This window comes from Paramisgurnus dabryanus, chromosome 20 (genome assembly GCF_030506205.2).
Source record: "Paramisgurnus dabryanus chromosome 20, PD_genome_1.1, whole genome shotgun sequence".
In the NCBI taxonomy this organism is placed as follows: Eukaryota; Metazoa; Chordata; class Actinopteri; order Cypriniformes; family Cobitidae; genus Paramisgurnus; species Paramisgurnus dabryanus.
Window position 1 is genome coordinate 9,096,831 of NC_133356.1, and position 21,759 is coordinate 9,118,589.

General features: G+C 42.8%; 1 protein-coding gene across 1 annotated transcript in view; it reads left to right on the forward strand.

The window, feature by feature from the left end:
• dntt (deoxynucleotidyltransferase, terminal) overlaps positions 1-21,759 on the forward strand; it is a 141,496-nt gene that overhangs the window by 29,078 nt on the left and 90,659 nt on the right. The window contains exons 4-6 of the mRNA XM_065296264.1: positions 5,319-5,489; positions 8,285-8,356; positions 8,461-8,584. Of these exons, the coding sequence (XP_065152336.1) occupies positions 5,319-5,489; positions 8,285-8,356; positions 8,461-8,584 (367 nt within the window). The remainder of the gene's footprint in view (positions 1-5,318; positions 5,490-8,284; positions 8,357-8,460; positions 8,585-21,759) is intronic.

Sequence of the window (21,759 nt, forward strand, 5' to 3'; positions counted from 1 at the left end):
TGTGGCCTCTAGGGGCGCTAGACATGAAAATACATGTCTAGCACCCCCTAGTGGCCAAAAAGTTCCATGGTGTGCCTTTAAGTTATGTTTCTGAATAGTCAACTAACGGTTTGTAGCTCCCCTCAAACCTATCAGTCATATCTGTTTCTTTCATCATTACACCTGTAACTGCCCTTCACATCAATCAATATGACACGTGACAGACAGTGAGGGGCACTTGCGCGTGTTCTCGTGTGTATTAATACTGTCTGGGAATCTAAATACACTTTAATGAGGAGGAACACAGGCTCATGTGGATGAGGTTTGTTGTTTCATCTCTTGTGGCCTCGTGTTTTCAGCGTGGGCTGAGACCTGTGGATGTCATTATATATGGAAAGAATTTTCTTTGGCTTGTCTTTATGGGCTACTCATTGATTTTAATATGACTATAAGCACAAACTTCCTTGTCATCATGTGAGAGCTCTATAGCAATGTTGATACTTTTTTTAATGCTTTCTCTAAAACTGATTATTTCTGTCTCCTTCTTTAAGCAGGTATTTCTTCATCTAAACTTTGAAATTTGTTGTATTAGTGATACATATACGCCCAGTATGGACTATTTCACAGACATAACTGAAAAAAGCAGAGTAGAGTTCTTTTTATGGACAGCCTATCTACTTTATATGCTGAGTGTTTTAAATAAAACTCTGATTATGTTTCAGAGATTGAAAGCCATTCAACATGTAAGCACAATTTTGTTTGCAGTTGGGCAAATGCATCCTGAAATTTCATAAAACCAGTCAATACATTTGGAGTTTAGGATTTGGAGAAAGGTATTGGCATGCTTGTGTTATAGTGGACAGACTATAGTGTCTGTAGTTTGAGGTTTGAGTTTGACTTTCAGTTTCTACTGAGTAAAATCAATAACTGAATAACAAAGACATCGGGTTATAGATGTTTGTTGGCTGGACAAATTGGCTTAACCAAACAAATATTGAGTATTACATATTATTGCACAGACTTTTGTTGTTGTCATCCATTCATCAAGTACTCAATACTAATATAATATACTACTATAGTTGTGAATATCTCAGAATGTGAAGGTCTTTATTACAGCAGCTGTGGTAAATGGAATTCTGTCAGTATTCCCTCAGAAGTGAGATTTTCAGAGTTTCCATTGACACACCAGGAAAACAAACACATTGGGCCCTATTTTAATGATCTAAGCGCATTGTCTAAAGCGCACAGCTCAGTGTCCAAATGGGCGTGTCCGAATCCACTTTTGCTAATTTAACGACGGGAAAAATGGTTTGTGTCCCAAGCGCATGGTCGAAAAGGGTTGGTCCTTTTTTTAATGAGTAATGGGAGTATTTTGTAGCCTGGTCCAACCAGACTCTCGTACATTCATTTCATTTGTACAGAGAGTCTGGCCACGCTCCATTGCAAAGCGTTACTTCCGTTAAGGAGGGTCCATTGTTGAAGTTTAAAACTATTGGATCTGCCCAGAGTCCCTCAGGATCTGCCATAGCTAATCGCTTACGTGTGGTCGTGACGTATATCATGCACCGAAACCGGACGGAAACAACGAGTCAGAATAATCAGACAAACAAAACTTAGCAAACCTGGTTCTTGCTCCGGCTTTAACTTCTGTACATTCGGCAGTTTTGCAACAACGGACCGAATAGCTTTTCTCACGTCTGCTGCCATTACTGAACTACAACTCAAACTGACGCACGACCTCAACGTCATCGTTCTTAGCCACCCCCATCTGTTCGCTGATTGGTCCTGCAGATTTTTGCAGGAGAAAACGAAACTCTATAGAGCCATCCAGGGGCGGATCTAGAAAATTATTTATGGGGTGGCAAGGGGGTGGCATGAGAACTACAAGGGGTGGCAATGAAGTAAGCGTCCTTGCATGGTTGTCGTGGATTCAAGAAATTATATACTGTATATACTATTTTCGGTGAACACTGGACCTCAAATTTTTATAACATTAATAAACGCAACAACAAATGTTCCTATAAGTAAGTACCCAAGCAGCTACCTTAAGCATCTCTGTAGCATATACATACAGCTTATCAATATCTAAAAACACTGACTGGTTGAACATAATGGTATAAAGACAGTTATATAAATAAAATAGGATTGCCTAGTTTATATTCATGTAAAACATATTTGAAAGGCAAACATCTCTTTCTCTCATAACCCTCTTCTTTAATCCTTTCACTCACTTCATGATGGATTTCTGTCTTTTCACTTCTTTTTAGCTCTTTGCCATCCATATGTTTCTTTCCTTCATGACTTCATCTACTCCTCTCCCTTCCACAACATATTTTTCTGTTTTATTTGTACCTTCCACTCCCATAGTATTTGATTTTTCTATTATTTTTGGTAAAAAGAATGGATATCAGCCTTTCTTTTCATAATATCCTGGAAAATGCCGCATTAAGTTGTCTTTCAAGCTTTCTAAACATACACAACACTGAATAGTTTTGTCTCCTTAACAAAGACAAATAAAAACATCAGACTATATCATAACGAGCGATTTCATATGCACGTATGGAATATTTTGATTGCTGCAGTAGCTAACAAGACATGACGGTCTAGAAAGAACTGCTTAAAAGATATTTACTGCTTACATAAACCTGCAGTTCAGTTGTTTTAACTACCAAGCAACTACCTCGTGCAATATTTAACATCAGTTTAATTTTTGTATTTTTATCCTGATGCAACATTGATCTATAAATATGACCGTATTTAGTACTCTGATTTGCTGATGTGATGCTCAACTTAATCACTAAAGAGAATTTGTTTTGGCAGCATGTGATGATGTGAGGTGGTTTATTAGATCAGAATTCCTCGCTACAGACGTGAAGAGACTCTTTCTTCATGGGCATAAGTTGCACGTTCATAAACATTCTTGCCTTTAACCTCAACGATGGAAAAGTAACGTTTGTGCTTTTTATACTTTGTGCTTGCGTCCGCTACCTTTGTTTTGAGATCGTTGTACTTGTCATCGCTCTGTTGTTGCGGGTTTGTGCGACTCGGAAGGGATGGACTGCAGCGCGAGAACCGGGCTGCATGTGAGTGCCTTGGATGGGGCGATGCATCCTTTCACCGCAGTTTCCAAACGTCTCCAACCACGCCAGAAAAGATCGCTAGATTTGTCCTAGTCGCTTTTTTAATAAAGTCGCTAAAGGGGTCTAAAAAGTTTCTTAATCTAGCGACAAAGTCACCCAGTTGGCAAATCTGCGCGGACTTTTTTTTACAATGTAAAAGACTTTCTGCTCGGACTGACTGCATGCTTGTGTATGAACTCTGCTGCCTCTGGTTGGCTAACGATGGAAATTAAGCCAATCACCATCAGCTATGTGGTTGTCCCACCCCGTCTAAGACACACACACCAATCATCGTCAGATATGTGTCTCCCACCCCTAAACACACGCAGAGAAAAACTACATTGCCTTTCTGGTTAAAAGAGCCTACTCGGGTATAAATTATATATATTAGGATACCCGCGCTGGGGTGGCATATGGGGTGGCAATGCTTTTATTTAGGGTGGCAACTGCCACCCCGTGCCACCCCGGTAGATCCGCCCCTGGAGCCATCCCAGACGTACTGCTGAAGCGAAATGAAAATTAAGCGGAAGCACGTAGGAGGGCGGAGCCAGGCTAAGTATTTTGGGCGCAACGTGCAATAAACCAATGAGAGTCTCAGCTCTCATCCCCTTTAAAAGCCAGTTGCACTGGCAAATGTCTAATCCCTATTTAGAAAGCGGACTTTGTAAACTGAAAAACTAAGCGGAGGAAGAAGATTCCCAGTTTAAGATTAATCTTAAATAATTGTGTTGTTTTCCACCTGTATTGAAATTGTTATTTTTTATTAAAACCTTTAAAACCTGTTTTCTTTTAGTCATGGAAGTAAAAAAGCAGGCTTTTAATTGCTTTAAATGTATGGCTATCCAATATCATCAAACAATTATTTACAAGTATGTCAGAAAAGGTTTGTACTCTAAAAATACTTTATTTGTAACAAACAGGAGATAAAGAATTTACAAACGGCTCTCCGCACGTTTCAGAACTTGGACAGCGTCTGTTTTTTTTAAGCATTACTTAAAAATGTTTCTCATCACACAATATCCACAGGTACAGAGTCATCATATTCAATAAATCCATGAGGTAGCATTTAAAAAAAAAACAGCATTTGTTTAAAGCAAAGCATTTATTTACTTAATAGGCTGCAGGTGCAGCAGCTCTTTGTGCCTTTTAACGTCTCATTATTAGTGCTCATTTATGTCCAAGACACTCAATAATAATATTTTACATTCAATCCTTTAATCTTTCGTATTTAAAAGTGTTTTTGTGCTGCTGCGCATTCATGTATGTGATAAGCAAACCCGCATTGTCGTCCCGTTTATACGTTTATAGGCGCATATTACTAATGCACAAAAAAAAAAAACATAGTTTAGTTGCCTCAAAATAGCAACGCGCCAACAATGCGCCTGAACACACCTCGTTTTCAGACCAGAACGCCCATGGGCGCAAAAGGGGGCGCAAATGCATTTGCTATTTAAACAACGTGGTGCTAAATGTGAAAATGATAATTGCGCAGGGTGGAAACTAGCAAAAGACACTTGCGTCACGCATTGCGCTGCATTGCACCGCATTGTGCCGGGTGTAAAATAGAGCCCATTGTGAATCGTGACACACAGCAGGACTATATAACTCATCCTCAAACACATCAGGACTATTTACCTCATCCTCACAGCACAGCAGGACAATAAACCTCTATATATTTAATTGTATATTTCATAGTCTACCTATAGACTTTATCCCAGGCGACTGCACTCATTAACCTGTTTTCTGAAAAGAGTATTGTGTGTAAATCCTGATTGGTATCAAGGTTGCTGGGTAAAGGTAGAAGTAGATCCTCGTTTTTTCTCATATAGCTTTTGCCATTTTTCTTTATGTATTGTGTTGAAGAGCAAGAACATACGTGTTGCATGCATCTCATCGGCAGACCTTTAGAGTAATGCTTGAGAAATGACAGGTTCCTCTCCACCGGTCACAGACTCTCATGTCACTTTGAGGTCATCCAAAAGTTGCCCGATTCAGAGCGAGGCGGGCTGCATGTGCCAGTGTGTTTTTGACTGCTGACGGCCCGCCGCCATGGGTCAGTGGGCACGGAATGTGAGCGCACACCTGACTGAGTGTAAACAGATCTGTTTTTTCCACTCCTTCTGTCTTTTATTTGACCTTTTTCTTTATTTTTTTATCTGTTTTGTCTCACATGTCATCCTGTGCTGTCTCCTCCTGACATCTGCCATCTTTGTGCTGCAGGACGTGCTGGAGGTCCTGGCTGAAAACTTTGAGTTCAGTGGGAATCAGGGTCCGTGTCTGGCATTCCGCAGGGCTGCTTCAGTTCTGAAGAGTCTCCCGGCCACCCTGCGACGCCCGGGGGACATGGAACATCTGCCCTGCCTGGGAGAACACAGCAAAGCCATCATAGAGGTGCAGTATGAGCCTGAGGGGGGAGACTGAGACCCCTGTCAGCCTGTCCCATTTCTTTCACTTCCTCACACACCAGACAGAACATTCTAGCAGTCAGCTGTCCGGCTCTGCGGCACTGGTTATTAATTAATACATCTTCAAATTGATGCTGTAAGCCCTAAACAATTATTTACACATACATTTATCAAACCAAAACATTTAAGAAAAACATTAATTAGGAGATAAAACTGCATGTGTGTGTGAATCTTTTTCAGACTGCCAAGAATATGACTAGAAAGAAAGACTGATTTTAGGAGCATTTATATTTTTCAACTCCCAAATCTCATTATTATAGTATGAAATAATGAGAATAATATAAGTAATCTTTCACAACGGCAAAATAACGTCTGGATGGTAATGAGAATTTGTGTCTGCGTGTGTGGGGCAATAATTCACTACATGCAAATAAAATATATTACTTTCTTTTGATTTTTGTATCGAGTTTCTGTCATATACTGTACTATTGAAGACGAAATGTATTTCAGACACTTTACGTTCACATAGTCAACCTACATTTACTGTTAGGTTTGACTTTTGTCAACCTTGAATAACTCCTGTAACCATAGTAACTGTGAGTAATACCAAAGATATTGGATTTAACAAGATTGAGCACTCCTGATACAATGAATGGGACAATGCAATGCTGAATATACCCTCTCTGGCAAAAAATAAATAAATATTGGTCAAAAATATGTTGTTTAATTGTGATTTTAGAGCATCTGTCTTTCCCATTCAAGTAGATAGACTTTAGTTTTGCGTGAAAGAAATAACTGCCCGCGCCGGAGGCCGCCTAGTGGTGCAACTTCCCTAAAGGGACTTTGTGTAATACAAAGAGATATTTTAATGCACTTGATCAAGAGTCCATTCAGGGTTTGTATTCATGTTTTGAATGCTTTAGCTTTTTTCTTGAACAAAGCAAGTTTACAGATACTGACTGGACCCCAAACATGACACACATGTATGTAAGAACGGCAAACACAAACATCAGATGTGTGTGAAAGTGACAGAAGTTTCCATTCTTACCGCACAGGTTTACTGAAAATACAGAGGTGTCAGTTTAGTTATAGACTGCTGTTGTCATTTTTATTAATAATAACTTAACTATGTGTTCATGTGTTACTGCTTCTGTGTGAATGTGGGCTTTGTGGTTGTCAAATGTAGATGAAACACAAAGGTTTAGCTTGATTGAAAGCATAAAAAGATGTTGATGTGTGCCTGATTCTGTTTGATAGCAGACGTCTGGTTACAAATAACATTATGCAATATCAAACTATGTTTTTTTTAAAAAAGATAAACAATTAAGAATTTTGGGGACAGATTACACAAAAAATACAGTTCTCAGGGTTTCCACGTGTCCTTGAAATCCTTGAAAGTTTGTAAATCTGAGGGAAAAATATCAAGGTCCTGTGAAGTTTATGAAAATATACATACAAAGATACAGGTCATTGAAAGTGCTTGCATCTATTTTATGCAAGAAGTTTTCTGGAAATTTTTTTTTGATTTAAGATTATTAGCGCACATAATACCACAATATTCCAAAAAATTACAGTTTTTCATTAAAATTTTACTGTGACTTTTATCAAAATATCTTAATTTAAACAGGTTTGAAACAACTTAAGGTTAAGTAAATGATGTTAAAATTTTCATTTTTGGGTAAACTACCCTACTGAAAAATCCAGCAAAGACCAGCATAAGCTGGTAACTGGTTTTAGCTGGTTTAAGGTGGCAGTAGCTGGTCTAAGCTGGTCCTCCCAGCCAGGCAAAGTCAAAACACAGCTAGACCAGCTTGCTACACCAGCTAAAACCAAGCTGGGAGACCAGCTAAAACCAGTTCACCAGCTTATGCTGGCCTTACCTGGGTTATTCAGTAGGGTATCCCTTTAAAAAGTGATTAATTAGTGACAAATACATTAAAAATCTAATCTAACACAGAGCTCCCTTACTAAACAGTTTCTCTTTTAGACTTTACCATTTTATAAGTCTACATCAGACAGGACAGAAAAGAACAGTTCAGCAACATAAAATAATACATTTTTGTAAATTTAAATGTTTTTTAAAACCATTTAGGTAAAATATGAAAATGTCATGTGTGTGTTTGGTATTTCTGCGCTCATCAGGAACTTTCAACAAAATAAATGAAAAATCTGCATAGAAACACTATTTCAACAGATTTGCATCATCTAATGGGGATATATTTTCATAAATATCTACTCATGAATTTACATATTGCCCTAAAATGTAAAAAAATGTTGTCTCAGTTATTGAGTACCGTGGAGTGGCCCACAAAATGTAATTACACATCTTGAAGATCCGTTGGGAATTTTGTTTGCCAGGAACAAGGAAGAAAATAAGATCATTTTTAAACCTGATAGAGTTTATGGAAGAGGGAGAGTTTTATGACCCCATATTAATTTAATGAATATTTGTACTTTACTTTTAGAATTAAATGATAACACAAGGCCATTTAAAATAGTGAAGGCAAACACGTCGTAAAAAAAATCATATTCATGTTGTTCGTTATTTTCCCAAATAAAGACATGCACAATAAACAGGTTGTGCTTGAATGCACAGGGGGCATAAGGCAACAAAACACAACATCTTCACCACAGAGCGAGAGTTTCATTAAACTTACTGAGGTGTAAAAAAGCAGAATGCTGCCATTATATTCATTAACTGTATTTAATCATAGAGTCGAGCTGAATGAATATGTCTGTGTATGATTTATAACAAACTTTCTTGTGTTTTTCATTATACAGGAGATCTTTGAATGTGGAAGTTGCTCTAAAGTCGAAGAGATCCTGAATGATGAGCGATATCAAACCCTGAAGGTTAAGAAAGTAAATCTTTGTCTTCTGTAAAACCTGTTGAGCAGTTAATGTTAATTTTCTACTTTGTGTGTGTTTTCGTGTGTCTGTCAATATTTGGAGGGCAGATGTTTAACGGCGTCTTTGGGGTTGGAATCAAAACAGCAGAGAACTGGTACTGCAGGGGTCTGAGGACATTTGAACAGGTTTTGACTGAACCCAATGTTCGACTGAACCGAATGCAAACTGCAGGTAACTCAAAAAAACAATTTAGATCACATTCAGATACAAAATGGTATTATCATAGTATGTATAAAAACGTCTCGGTTACGTATGTAACCCTCGTTCCCTGAAGGAAGGGAACGGAGACGTCACGTCGTGACCGACGAATTGGGAACCGCTTCGCGGGTGACCTATCTACTTCGAGAACTATAAGAAACGCCAATGAACTTGGCATGCAGGTATTTGCATAATGCCGGCGCCGCCCCGCCAGGTGCGTATATAAGCCGCAGGTGCACAATACCAAATTAGCTATATTATTGCTGAGAAGCCGAGCAGCAGTGCCCGGCCTGAAAACAGCAATGGAACAGCAAATTGTGGCGACGGGACGTGACGTCTCCGTTCCCTTCCTTCAGGGAACGAGGGTTACATACGTAACCGAGACGTTCCCTTTCAGTCGGTCACTACGACGTCACGTCGTGACCGACGAATTGGGAATCCCTACCAAAACGCCACTGCAGCTGAACCCTTCCAGTGTCTGTAAAAGCCCTCCGCCCTCCACGTAAGGGGCGGAACCTAAGGCGAAATGCAGAAGGCCGGTCACTACCTGTTCCTCAACCCACGATAGTGAAGCAGCGAACTGGGGAAGCGTCTAAACTGAGCGGAGCTAGAACACTGCGGAAGCCATCCCCTAAGAAGGTTGAATGGATGACATCAAAATATGAAACAACCGATAGGTTGCTCATAAAAAGTCTCTGAACAAAACATAGTATGCAGAGAGATGCAGAGCAGGCTCTGCTAAGGAAAACGTGGAGGATTAGTACCCCACGGAGTATACACACAAATGAACCCCACGTAGGGGACAAATGTGGACGCCTAGCCTACACAGGTTTACAGAGAATACATCAGTGATAGGTTGACAGCGGATGCTCCGCAACACCAGCTATCAGGGCGGTGGAGGAGAGGCAAAAACAGTTTTTTAGACGTTTTTGCCCCGATGGCCTTCCATATTGGTGCAGATGTGCAGCACCAAAATAGAGGCTCCAAGCCGACACACGAGCCGACCCTCGGCATTCTTAACTAGTTAGTAGAAAGAACCCGAGTGGAAACCGGTTCGACACGAACACTATAGAATCTTGTGAACGTATTAGGTGTCGCCCAGCCTGCAGCTCTACAAATATCTGTTAGCGAGGAACCGCGAGCCAGTGCCCAAGATGATGCCACACTGCGTGTAGAGTGGGCACGTAAATTAAACGGACAAGGCACATTCTGCTTTTGATATGCAAGGGCTATAGTATCCACAATCCAATGGGACATCCTCTGCTTGGTGACAGCTTTTCCTTTCTGCTGACCACCGTAACAAACAAAGAGCTGATCTGAGGTCCTAAAGCTTTGCGTCCTGTCTATATACACACGTAGTGCACGAACAGGGCATAACAAAGCCGTGGCTGGGTCTGCCTCCTCCAAAGGCAGCGCTTGGAGGTTCACCACTTGATCTCTGAAAGGAGTGGTGGGAACTTTGGGCACAAAGCCGGGCCGGGGTCTCAGTGTTACGCTGGATGCAGCCGGCCCGAACTGAAGGCACGATTCGTCGACCGAAAATGCATGAATATCCCCTATCCTCTTAACAGAAGCCAAAGCAAGGAGAGTTAATGTTTTCATAGTAAGAAATTTAACACTCACACTATGCAGAGGCTCAAATGGGGCTTCCTGGAGTGATTTCAGCACCAAGGACAGGTCCCAAGGAGGAATAGAGGGAGGACGCGAAGGATTCAGTCTTCGAGTGCCTCTGAGAAATCTAATGACCAGGTCGTGCTGACCCACTGTCCTACCGTTTACGGGTGAATGGTGAGCTGATATCGCAGCTATATCGACCTTAATAGTGGATGGTGACAGCCTATTCTCCAAACGGCGCTGGAGATATAAAAGCACAACACTAATCGGGCATTCTCGGGGGTTTTCACTTTGGGAAGAACACCAGTCGACAAACAGGTTCCATTTAAGCGCGTAAGCCTGTCTCGTAGACGGCGCTCGCGCTGCAGCAATAGTGTTAGATACCTCTTGCGGTAAATCACTCAAATCCTCCGTGCCCCGTCCAGAGACCACACATGGAGGTTCCACAGGTCGGGGCGCGGGTGCCATAATGTGCCCTCTTGTTGAGAAAGAAGGTCCTTCCTCAGGGGAATCTTCCAAGGAGGGGCTGTCGCGAGGAGAGAGAGTTCTGGAAACCAACTCCTGGTTGTCCAATACGGTGCCACCAACAGCACGCTCTCCTCGTCCTCCCGGATTTTGCATAGGGTTTGCGCAATGAGGCTCACCGGAGGGAACGCGTATTTGCGCATGTTTCGCGGCCAGTTGTGTGCCAATGCATCCACGCCGAGCGAGTCGTCGGCTAGTGAATAGAACAGGCGACAATGGGTCGTCTCTGGGGAAGCAAACAGATCTATCTGCGCTTTGCCGAAACGTCTCCAAATCTGCTGAACCGCAATGGGGTGGAGTCGCCATTCGCCGGGACGCGCAGCCCGAGAGAGCGCATCCGCCTCTACATTGAGCGTGCCCGGGATGTAAATGGCACGAAGAGACCTCAAATTCTTCTGACTCCAAGTGAGGAGATGACGGGCGAGATGCGACAGGTGACGCGAGCGTAAACCGCCTTGATGATTGATGTACGCCACGGTCGCAGTGTTGTCTGTGCGAACTAATACATCTTTGCCCTGTAACTCGTTGCTGAAACGGACGAGCGCAAGATATACAGCCCACATTTCTCGGCAATTTATGTGCCAATGCAGCTGGGGTGCCGTCCAGACCCCCGAACCGCAAGCCCATCGTACGTGGCCCCCCACCCCGTGTCCGAAGCATCTGTGCATACTATTGCATGCCTGGAGACCTGTCTCAGAGGCACACCGGCTCGGAGAAACGCACGGTCTGACCACGGAGTGAAAGTGCGACGACACGCAGGTGTAATGATAACACGGTGAATGCCGCGCAGCCACGCTCTCCTCGGGACTCGATCGTGAAGCCAATGCTGAAGCGGTCGCATATGGAGCAGTCCGAGCGGAGTTACAGCTGCGGCTGCTGCCATATGCCCCAAAAGCTTCTGAAATTGTTTCAGCGGGACTGCGCTCTTGCTCTTGAATGAATTCAGGCAAGTCAGAATCGACTGTACACGCGCTTCTGTTAGACGAGCTGTCAAATCGATCGAGTCCAGTTCCATACCGAGAAAAGAGATTCTCTGCACGGGGCAAAGCTTGCTCTTTTCCCAGTTGACCCGAAGACCCAAACGAGCGAGGTGTTTTAAAGTTAAATCTCTGTGATCGCACAGCGTCTGACGTGTTTGAGCTATTATTAGCCAATCGTCCAGATACGCGAGAATGCGCACACCTCTCTCTCTCAGGGGTTTTAAAGCCCCCTCCACTACTTTGGTGAATACACGGGGCGACAGAGAGAGCCCGAATGGGAGGACTTTGTACTGATATGCTCGCCCCTCGAACGCAAAGCGGAGAAACGGCCTGTGCCGGGGGAGAATCGATACATGAAAGTACGCGTCCTTCAGGTCGATAGATGCGAACCAATCGTTTGGACGAATGCATGGAAATATGCGTTTGGGCGTCAGCATTTTGAACGGCATTCTGTGAAGTGAACGGTTCAGCGAACGCAGGTCCAGGATCGGTCGCAAGCCGCCGCTTTTCTTGGGTACAATAAAGTAAGGGCTGTAAAACCCCGACCTCATCTCGGCTGGAGGGACCGGCTGGATCGCGTCTTTCGCCAATAAGACAGCGATCTCCGCACGGAGGACGTGCGCATCGGCAGCTCTCACCGTAGTGAAACGAACGCCAGAAAATTTGGGGGGACGCCGGGCAAATTGGATCGCGTAGCCGAGACGAATCGTGCGTAAAAGCCAACGCGACGGGCTGGGAAGCTGTTCCCACGCCCCCAGACACCGTGCGAGAGGAACTAAAGGCACGATCGGTGTACCCGCGGCGGGCGCAACGGAGGTGATCGCCGGTGTGTGCGTATTGGCCGCACCGACAGTAGTGTTGTGCATGATAACACTCACCTGAGTCCGCTGCTGGGTGGGTGAGAAAGGGAGGCTCTGCTGAAGACACCTCACGCCACTCGATGCACCCTCTGGCGAAGGGGGAGGAAGACGATGGGTTATGAGCCCGTGATGGTCTTCTCTCCCCTGAGAAGTCAGAGAGCGCGATGGGGTTATGAGCCCGTGCGTTTCTCTCGAACTCCTCTGATGAGTCGGAGAGCGAGGGGGGGTTATGAGCCCGCTCGTGTCTCCGGCGCTCATCTGAAGACCTAGAGATGGAAGTGGAATTCGCTCTTTTTGTGGAATTGTGGGTGCCGACTGAAAAGTCGGCGGAACAGAAAAATGAAACAAAAGATTCCCCAACCGGCCCTCCTCCGGTGGGGGGAGTGGTGCCTTCACCATCTCCCGAAGAGCGATCCCCTCCATCTCTAGGTCGCCCGTCTCAGGGCCGCTTCGATCTCCTCTTTCCACCCTTCGGAGCGGGCTGAGCGGGCGGGGCGGGCTGCTGGCGACCGGTTCCTCGCTTCTTAGAAGAGCCCCGGGGAGGAACGGAGGCGGCCGCCGCAGGACGCCCTCGGCGAGGAGCAGGCTGAGGCGCCGACGTGGACGGGGCAGGCGCAGGACGCTTCCGACGCGGCATGATCTGAGCTATGGCCTCAGTCTGCTTCTTGGCCGCGGAGAATTGCTGGGCAAACTCCTCGACCGTCTCGCCGAACAGGCCGGTCTGGGAAACCGGAGCATTCAGGAGCCGGGTTTTATCAGCATCCTTCATGTCCGCCAGACACAGCCAGAGATGGCGTTCCTGGACTACCAGGGTAGACATCGCACGCCCGACGGCGCGTGCGGTGACCTTGGTCGCACGAAGCGCCAGATCAGTGGCCGCACGCAGTTCAGAGAACTCCGCCGAGTCGTGACCTCCCGCGTGCAGGTCCCTCAGAGCCTTAGCCTGATGAACCTGCAGCAATGCCATGGCATGCAGGGCTGAAGCTGCCTCCCCACAAGCTTTGTAAGCAGCACCGGTCAGCGCCGAAGACTGCTTACAAGCCCGTGAGGGGAGAGTAGGCTGGTCCCGCCAGGAGGAAGCGACACCGGCCGGACACAACTGCATCGCGACCGGCCGCTCCACTGACGGGATACCAGTATACCCCCTGGCATCTCCACCCTCGAGAGAGGTGAGGGGTGAAGGCTGAAACGGCCGGTTCCGGGCGGAAAACGGGGTTTTCCACGACCGCGTCAGCTCTTCATGCACCTCGGGGAAGAAGGGCACCGGGGGCGAGGACTGAGAAGCCCTGGCACCCCCGAAGTACCAATCATCGAGGCGGGACGGTTCAGGTGGGGGAGGTTCAGTCCACTCCAAGCCGACCGCCGCCGCCGCCCGAGCGAGCATGGCTGCCATCTCGGGGTCGAACGCAGGACCCGCAACCCGACCCGAAGGCGAGAGCGGATCTGGATCGACGTCCGAGGCTGACAACCCCCCCTCCGACGTTACGGTGGACATCGCGTCCGGTGGAGGCTCGACAGAGCGCGAGGACACCGTAGAACACGGGCCGCTCGTCTCCATCGGGACCTCCGCTGGCAACGGATCAGGGCGCTGGGAGCTGCTGGACGAACCAGCAGACCGACCCAGCACCGTTATACGGAGGTCATCCTTCGCAAGTTTGGTAGCTGCGCCCTTAGCAGCACCAGACTTGGAAGGCGGGTGCCGTTCCCGGAGAAACGACACCCGTCTCCGCAAATCCGCCATAGTCATGCCCTCACAAGTGGAGCATGAACTATCACGCAACGCTGCCTCTGCGTGCTGGAGCCCCAGACACGAAACACAGCGCTCGTGGCCATCCCGGGGAGCGATGAACACACCGCATCCAGAAACGGAACACGGGCGGAATGCCATCTTTAAAAAGACGCACCCGACCGTGACACGAATGAGTGACTGTCTTTAAAAAGACACAAAGCTCAAACGTGCTGCTCTTTTAGGGAAATCACTCTTTTTGTGCGAGCTGGTGAAACACACAGGGAGAGGCAAACGCACTCACTCAACTCAAGTCCTAAAAGAGACAGAGAGAGAGAGAGAGAGAGAAAGGGTGGAGAAAACACTGCGAGCCTCCGCTGAGGTGTCTTTGCCCAACCAACTTCAGCAAGCTGAGATCTTTTTCCTCCAAGAACAGGGATCTACGAAGATCAGTATACGCTTCTCGAGAGCAGATGTCTGCCGGCTTCGAAGCAAAAAGCTAATTTGGTATTGTGCACCTGCGGCTTATATACGCACCTGGCGGGGCGGCGCCGGCATTATGCAAATACCTGCATGCCAAGTTCATTGGCGTTTCTTATAGTTCTCGAAGTAGATAGGTCACCCGCGAAGCGGTTCCCAATTCGTCGGTCACGACGTGACGTCGTAGTGACCGACTGAAAGGGAACTCACTCGCCATACATACCTCTGCATAGATACGTTGCTCCAGGTACATATTTCTTCATTTTTCTTCACTAGAGGTGTAAGGTTTTTTTTCGATGCAGGATTTTTAAAAGTAACAAAACAGACACATACACAAATTAAAACCTAAAACTTTCCCTGCCAACATTTTTTTTAAAATTTTCCAGCCAGCCCTAGCATAAAAATTTTCTTTAACCCTTGTGGATTGCTCATATTCACTACCCTTTTGTGTTGTTAGTGGACAAAAAGGCCACTGAATTAAAAGGCTTTAGCATAAATTTGTTAAACAATCTCAAATCTTTATAAAAATTCCATGATTTTAACTCTTTAATTGCCAAGTTTACAAGTGATGTCACTGATTTGGGAGGAGAAAAAACTCAAAAATGATTTTTTTCACCTTTTTCACAGTCTTGGGCATGTCAAAGATAAATTAAAACATTGGCTTTGATTCATTTTTAGCTTTTGTGCAGCATATTTTTTTATATTTATGGTTCATTGCTGTTTTTGCCCCATTGACTTCCATTATAACCACATATTTTGATTGCAGAGCCATGACACCTTATTATTATGCATTCTTGATTGTTTTTGCTTTTGCAAAGAGGTAAAATGTGCAATTTTTACTGTTGATCACCACGTGGCACCATAAGACTAAAAAAAGGCCCCAATAACACATAAGGGTTAAATATATAAACATACAATACCGTATATATGAAATAATAAAACAGACCCTCAGCTTTTAAACAAAAAACCTGTTTCATGCTGTCTTTATTTGTTATTTTTTATCACCTCTCAAACATGTGTGGGTTTCTTAAAAAATACCATATTTTGAACAAAGCTGAGAAAATTCAATTTTTGTTAAGGATCAGATTTAGAACGATGATCCAAACATACACATGCTGTGTCTGAAACGGCTCCCTTTCCCCAATATAATGCACTATATTTGGCGTCTGCCATTTTGTAGTGGTGTCCGAAACCTGAATGAACAACTTCATTCCCTTCATTCATTCACTACTTGTTACCCACAATGCAGTCTGACTTTGAAGGTACATTTGCTCACTCACTATTTCCCATGATACAACGGGAGATGAATGCATAACTTGAATCAGCTGGAGGAAACTGACAGTGAACAGTAAAAAAATACATTTTGTTACCTCTTTCCCTAAATAGTGGACTGAATTGTCATTTTCTATATTGGAAATAGTTAATGAGTGAACAAGAGAGGGGTTTCGGACACAGCAACAGAGTATTTACCGCTTTTATATCCGTGGATGCTTCATTGTTTTATAAGGTGGGTAACAGCACCACTTAGTCTAGTGCGTAATAGTGGAAATATGGATTGTCGTAAAACCCGTATTTGGCAGAGGAGCATTGTCTCTTAATTGATGAGATGCCTGAGCGACTTAACGCTGGTTTAATTTTAATAAAACAAAGCCGACTAAAACGTACAGATACCCACCCTTTTGTAAGTTCTTGATGTACCTAAAGCCGAACACAATCAATTATGACCAGTGCTGGCGCCAGCCGAGCGCTGATGAGGGGGCGTCTGAAATACGGAGGGGTCACATGAATGCATATATTTCTCCCGAAGAAATTTCTCCTAGAAAATACATATAGCTTTGGTACGTTCCTTGGTACGCTTTGGTACGAGGAAAAGGATTTTTCTCATTTAATAGACTTTATTGGATCCCAACAGTTTACAGTTTCAATGCAATTTAAAATGGCAGTTTCAACGCAGTTTCAAAGGACTCTAAACGATCACAAACAAGGCATAGGGGTCTTATCTAGCAAAACGATTGTCATTTTTGGCAAGAAAAAAAAAGCACTTTTAAACCACAACTTCTCGTCTTGCACCATTCATGTGACGCGCTATCGTGACTTCATGTAATTGCGTTAGCATGTCGAAAGGTCACGCATTACATATATAAAAATGTCAAAATAAATGAACATTTCAAATTCAAATATTAACTTGCGGACCATTTTAAACAATAAACTAACACAAAGACATGTATTAGTATCATTCCACATACAACAAACTCAGAACGGTCCTCTTTCTCCACACTTGTAAACACTGGGGCGGTAGTTTCATGTATGTCAACCGTGACCTTTTGACGTGATGACGCATTACGTGAGGTCGCGCTGGCGCCTCACACGACTGGTGCAAGACTAGAAGTTGTGGTTTAATTTAAAGATGCAATTTGTATATCTGCAGATCAAATCAATAACAATGACGTTGTTTAATGACGCTCTGAAGCAGTGTGGAATTGTGGGATTTGTAGTCTTTAACTCAACCGCTGATGGCCATCAATCAGACGCGAACGAGAAATCACGTTGATGGATAAGGTAATCAAGTCTTATAAATGTTGCGTTTGATGACATCGTTTATTTCATTATGTAAGTTTATATGTGATGTTCAAACAGAAATTGTTAGTCAAGATGTTACAGTATTAGTCCAAATTCGATGGTTAACAATTTAGTTTTCAACTTACAATCTACAATGATTTTTCACATAATGTATTGACAGTACAAATCTTATTGTGAAGTGTCTTAAAATGACCATTTATATTGCTGTACAATACCTTTTGATGTGAAGACGCGCTGATTACAATCTACACACTAATGTTGTGATCAATATAATAGCATACGTTTTTTGAAGGGTTACGAATCAAAACAACTCACCCATCGCGTAAAACACAAGCAGGATCAGAATCTCTGTCTAGTTAAATGTTGTCGCCAAGCTCTCTCTATCCAGATAATGCAACACCAAATTGATCCTCAATCTTTCTCTCGTTTTGTGCCAAACTCTTCTTGGGTCGTTTGGTTGGCCCGTACGCTTACAGGAGCTCTCTTTGCTGACACAACCAGCGGCAGACGGTAAAGAGGAACTTAATCCATAAGTCCACAAGCAAGCGCGTAGCCCGACAGGCGCTAACGCATAGTTACGCATTTGTCCACGACACTGGCTCGCTGCGTCTGAAAACTCAAGGCAGTGACTTGTTGCCTCGCTGCCTCATTAGGAAATAACTTCGGAGGCATGAAGGCAGCTCAGAGAAAGGTTTCGGATGCTCTTCAAAGGCAGCGTGTTTGAAATATAAACAGAGAGCGCCTTTGTGATAACTGATCACATATTTGAAAACTACAATACTAATTTCTCGCTAGAAATGCAATTAACATGTGTAAAAAGTGAAAATATACGTTTATTTACACTAAATTTGTGCTCCAGTCGCTTCCTTGGCTGCCATTTTATTTTTTCGAACTCGACCACTGTTGTCATGTGGTTTTTACGTAAGTAAAGGCGGTGACAAAGGGTCACATGGATATTAACGTCATTGACAGGAGACTGCACTGCCCCGTGTCAATGTTTTGAATGGAAATTTTCTCACGATTTGCAAGTAGTTGAAAACATTACAGATATTGATAGTAATCAGCTGGACAAAATATATAACACTGGCCTAGTGGTTTTTGGACATTTTACTACAAATATCTTACAAATTGCACCTTTAATTTTCAACATAAATGGTGATCTGAGGGGGCGAGATAGACCCAGTGAGATGTTTATCCGCCAGAGTCACACAAGCATGAGCTGAAGAATATACACCAATAATGTTCAGTATTGTCTGCTTTGTAACTTTGAAAGGGACCAACATCAAAACAGAGAAATAACAATCATCTCCAGTGTCTCGACAGATGCAGCGATATATACCAGGAGGCATAAATGTAGGCAGAGGTATGAGCCTGTATAGCTAAAACATGTCATCATTATTGTGATACTGTATGTGAACACAATGGTACCAAATTATGACCATATTCATGAATCATGGTATTTACATAAGATTCACTGGTGCTTAATGACTACCATTGTGCAACCATTGCGCATGCTCCAAAAAATGGTATTGCACTTTAATAAAGCATGGTAATACCGTGTTTTTTTTTTGTTTGTGCTGTGAACACAATAATGGTTTCACAAAGCAATCATTTTTCCTTAGATGTCTGAATTTATATAAGCTTTTGTAGAAGTAAACAAACATAGGGGAGGTGTGATGAATGTTGTTGTCATAGCGCAGCATCATTTGCTGGTCATTTTTCTGCCGCTGTTGGTTTGTTGTGGGTGGTTGTGTGTGGGACTCGTGGCTTCTGGCTGGTAAACTAAAGCTGAAATGACTCGTTGTTTACCTGTTGTTCAACGTCGCCGTCATCTCTAGGGGCTCGTACACAAAGCCCCTCGGAATATAAATCTGCTTATCGATAAGTCTGCTCCTGTATGGACGTCACATATTAAAAGCCTCGCTGAGCTTTGAGGAGGCTGCTGGGTTTATGCATTCACAGCGCATCAATCAGGCTGGAAGAAAGGCCAAACGTGGTCCTCTTGTCATCGCTTATATGAATTATGATAGGCTACGTTATGGTTACCTTTAAAGCGATTACTTTGTCTAACTTGTTCCTATAGCGCATTGTATCACCCAAAGTCTTAATATGGATTTATGATGGCGAGTTCTCTTGTTAATTACTGATTGTTTTGGAAAGTCTGCTATAAGATGAAAGTTTAATGAGGTAGAGATTGTTACCTAATCACTGCGTCCCCAAACCACTTCTGCTCTATTATTCAGTCGCCAGGCCTCGTAATTTTCCGCCGCTGTAGCCGCCGTCTTCAGGCGCTCATTTGCAACCTGCTGATCTCTAAACAACACACCGACTTCAGACAATTACACAGATTGGGTCTGGGCGATTTCCAGCGTGGAGGCAAGGCTGTGCAGATTGGCCGCTTGAAAAGGCTTCAGACATGCTGAGAGTTTGTTTGTAGTAATTTCTCTGGCTGTGTGATGTGTGTTATTTTTTGTTGTTGAATATGAGCGTATAAGATGAATAAGTGCCGGTTGCACAACAGAGAGCTTTCTCCGAACCAATCAGGATTGAGGTTATTATCACATATGAATGTGTTGACTATAATAAGGCATTGATTTTAAAGGTATAGTCCACTTAAAAATTATAATTCAGTCATCAAATATTCACCCTGGCTTTAAGTTGTTTTAAACTGTAGGATTTCCATCTGTCATTCTGGAGAGGAGACATAAAATATTTCCATACAATAAAGTAAATGCTGACTGGGGTAATGGTCCTGTCTGACATCCTTTTGTGTTCAATGACAAAACGTCTGTTGGGTTTGGAATGACATATGGGTAAATATATATTTATGTATTTTTTAATAAGTTGCATGGGTATATTTGTAGCATTAGCCAACAATGCATTGTATAGGTCAAAATTATAAAAAAAATTAATGCCAAAAATCATTAGCATATTAAGTAAAGATCATGTTCCATAAATATATTTTTTACATTTCTTACCGTGAAAATATCAAACATGTATTTATCATTAGTAATCTGTGGTTCTAAGGACTTCTTTTGGACAACTTTTGCATCCTCAGATTCTAGACTTTCAAATAGTTGTGCATTATTTTCTAATAATTCAAAATACCAGAGTCAATTATTCTGCTTATACCACGGTTACCAAAAATATTGCTCTGGTGCCTATTTTCAAGACATTTGAAAGGTTAGGTCTGGGGTTATTGAAAAATAATTAACACCCATGAAACATTCAACCAATCAGAATAAAGCATTCAACAGCCCTGTGGTATAATTATAAAATATATTTCATGTTGATGTAGGGCTGTCACAATGATTAAATAATCTTCTTATTGCAATGTTTGACCTAATCACAATGATTTCAGATCACCACAATGATTGCACATCTCTTTAAAAAACACAAGGGGGAGCTGCAGCACCTGTATAAATGAGAATGTATCAGATGGCGCTCCTTAACTGCTCCTTAACTGAAAGTGAAATGCGATACATTGCAAAGCCATTCAAAACAGTTAAAGAAATGCTGCCAAACTTTGATAACTGCCATATAAAACATACGTTTCCAACACACCAATTCCAAATTTAGGGAAGTGAAGAATTCTATTCTTAAAGATCTGTAAGAAATGTATTTTTTGCAGGCATTTCAGACCTGTGGTCCAGTACTAATGTGATTGGCTACTATTTATGGCCTGTTCTGGTATAGTCAGTTTATTTTAATTTTTTATCATTTTTAATATTTAATATATTTTTATGCATTTTTTTCAGACACTTTATTTTGTTTATTTCTTATGAAGAATTTTCAGTTTTTGAAAGATATATTCATTAAATAATTACTTTTAACTATGTGTTATGTGTATTTAAAATGATTTCATAAACAAACAAAAATGTATGAGAATTAAATGTCAAAGCAATAAAACAGACAATTAATCGTCATAACCGCCAAAGCCCTAAAACAGGCAATTAATCGTCACAATCATCACAATTTATTGGCAATTAACCATCAGCCAAATTTTATAACCGTGACAGTCCTATGTTGATGTTTATTACAAATAATTACCATATACAAATTTGTAAGTTGTCTGAAAGTGTGAGAACCAAATATCTGTGGATTACCCAAAGTGACATACTTTATTACTCTGTTATTATCTTTAAGTACCATGTAAATACCATGAATATGTCATCATTGTGTTAGTATGAAAGTATCATTATTTTACCCTGTGATAGCATGCTTTAGTTTTGTAAGGGACATTAGGTAACCCGTACTGAGTAAAAATCAGAGAACAGATGGAGTTGTAACTATTGCTCTTCAAATACAAACCATAAACTGTAGTAAGAGACACCGGTACAGTACTGTTGCCATTTTGTTCTTAAGTTTTAATATTTAAATTAT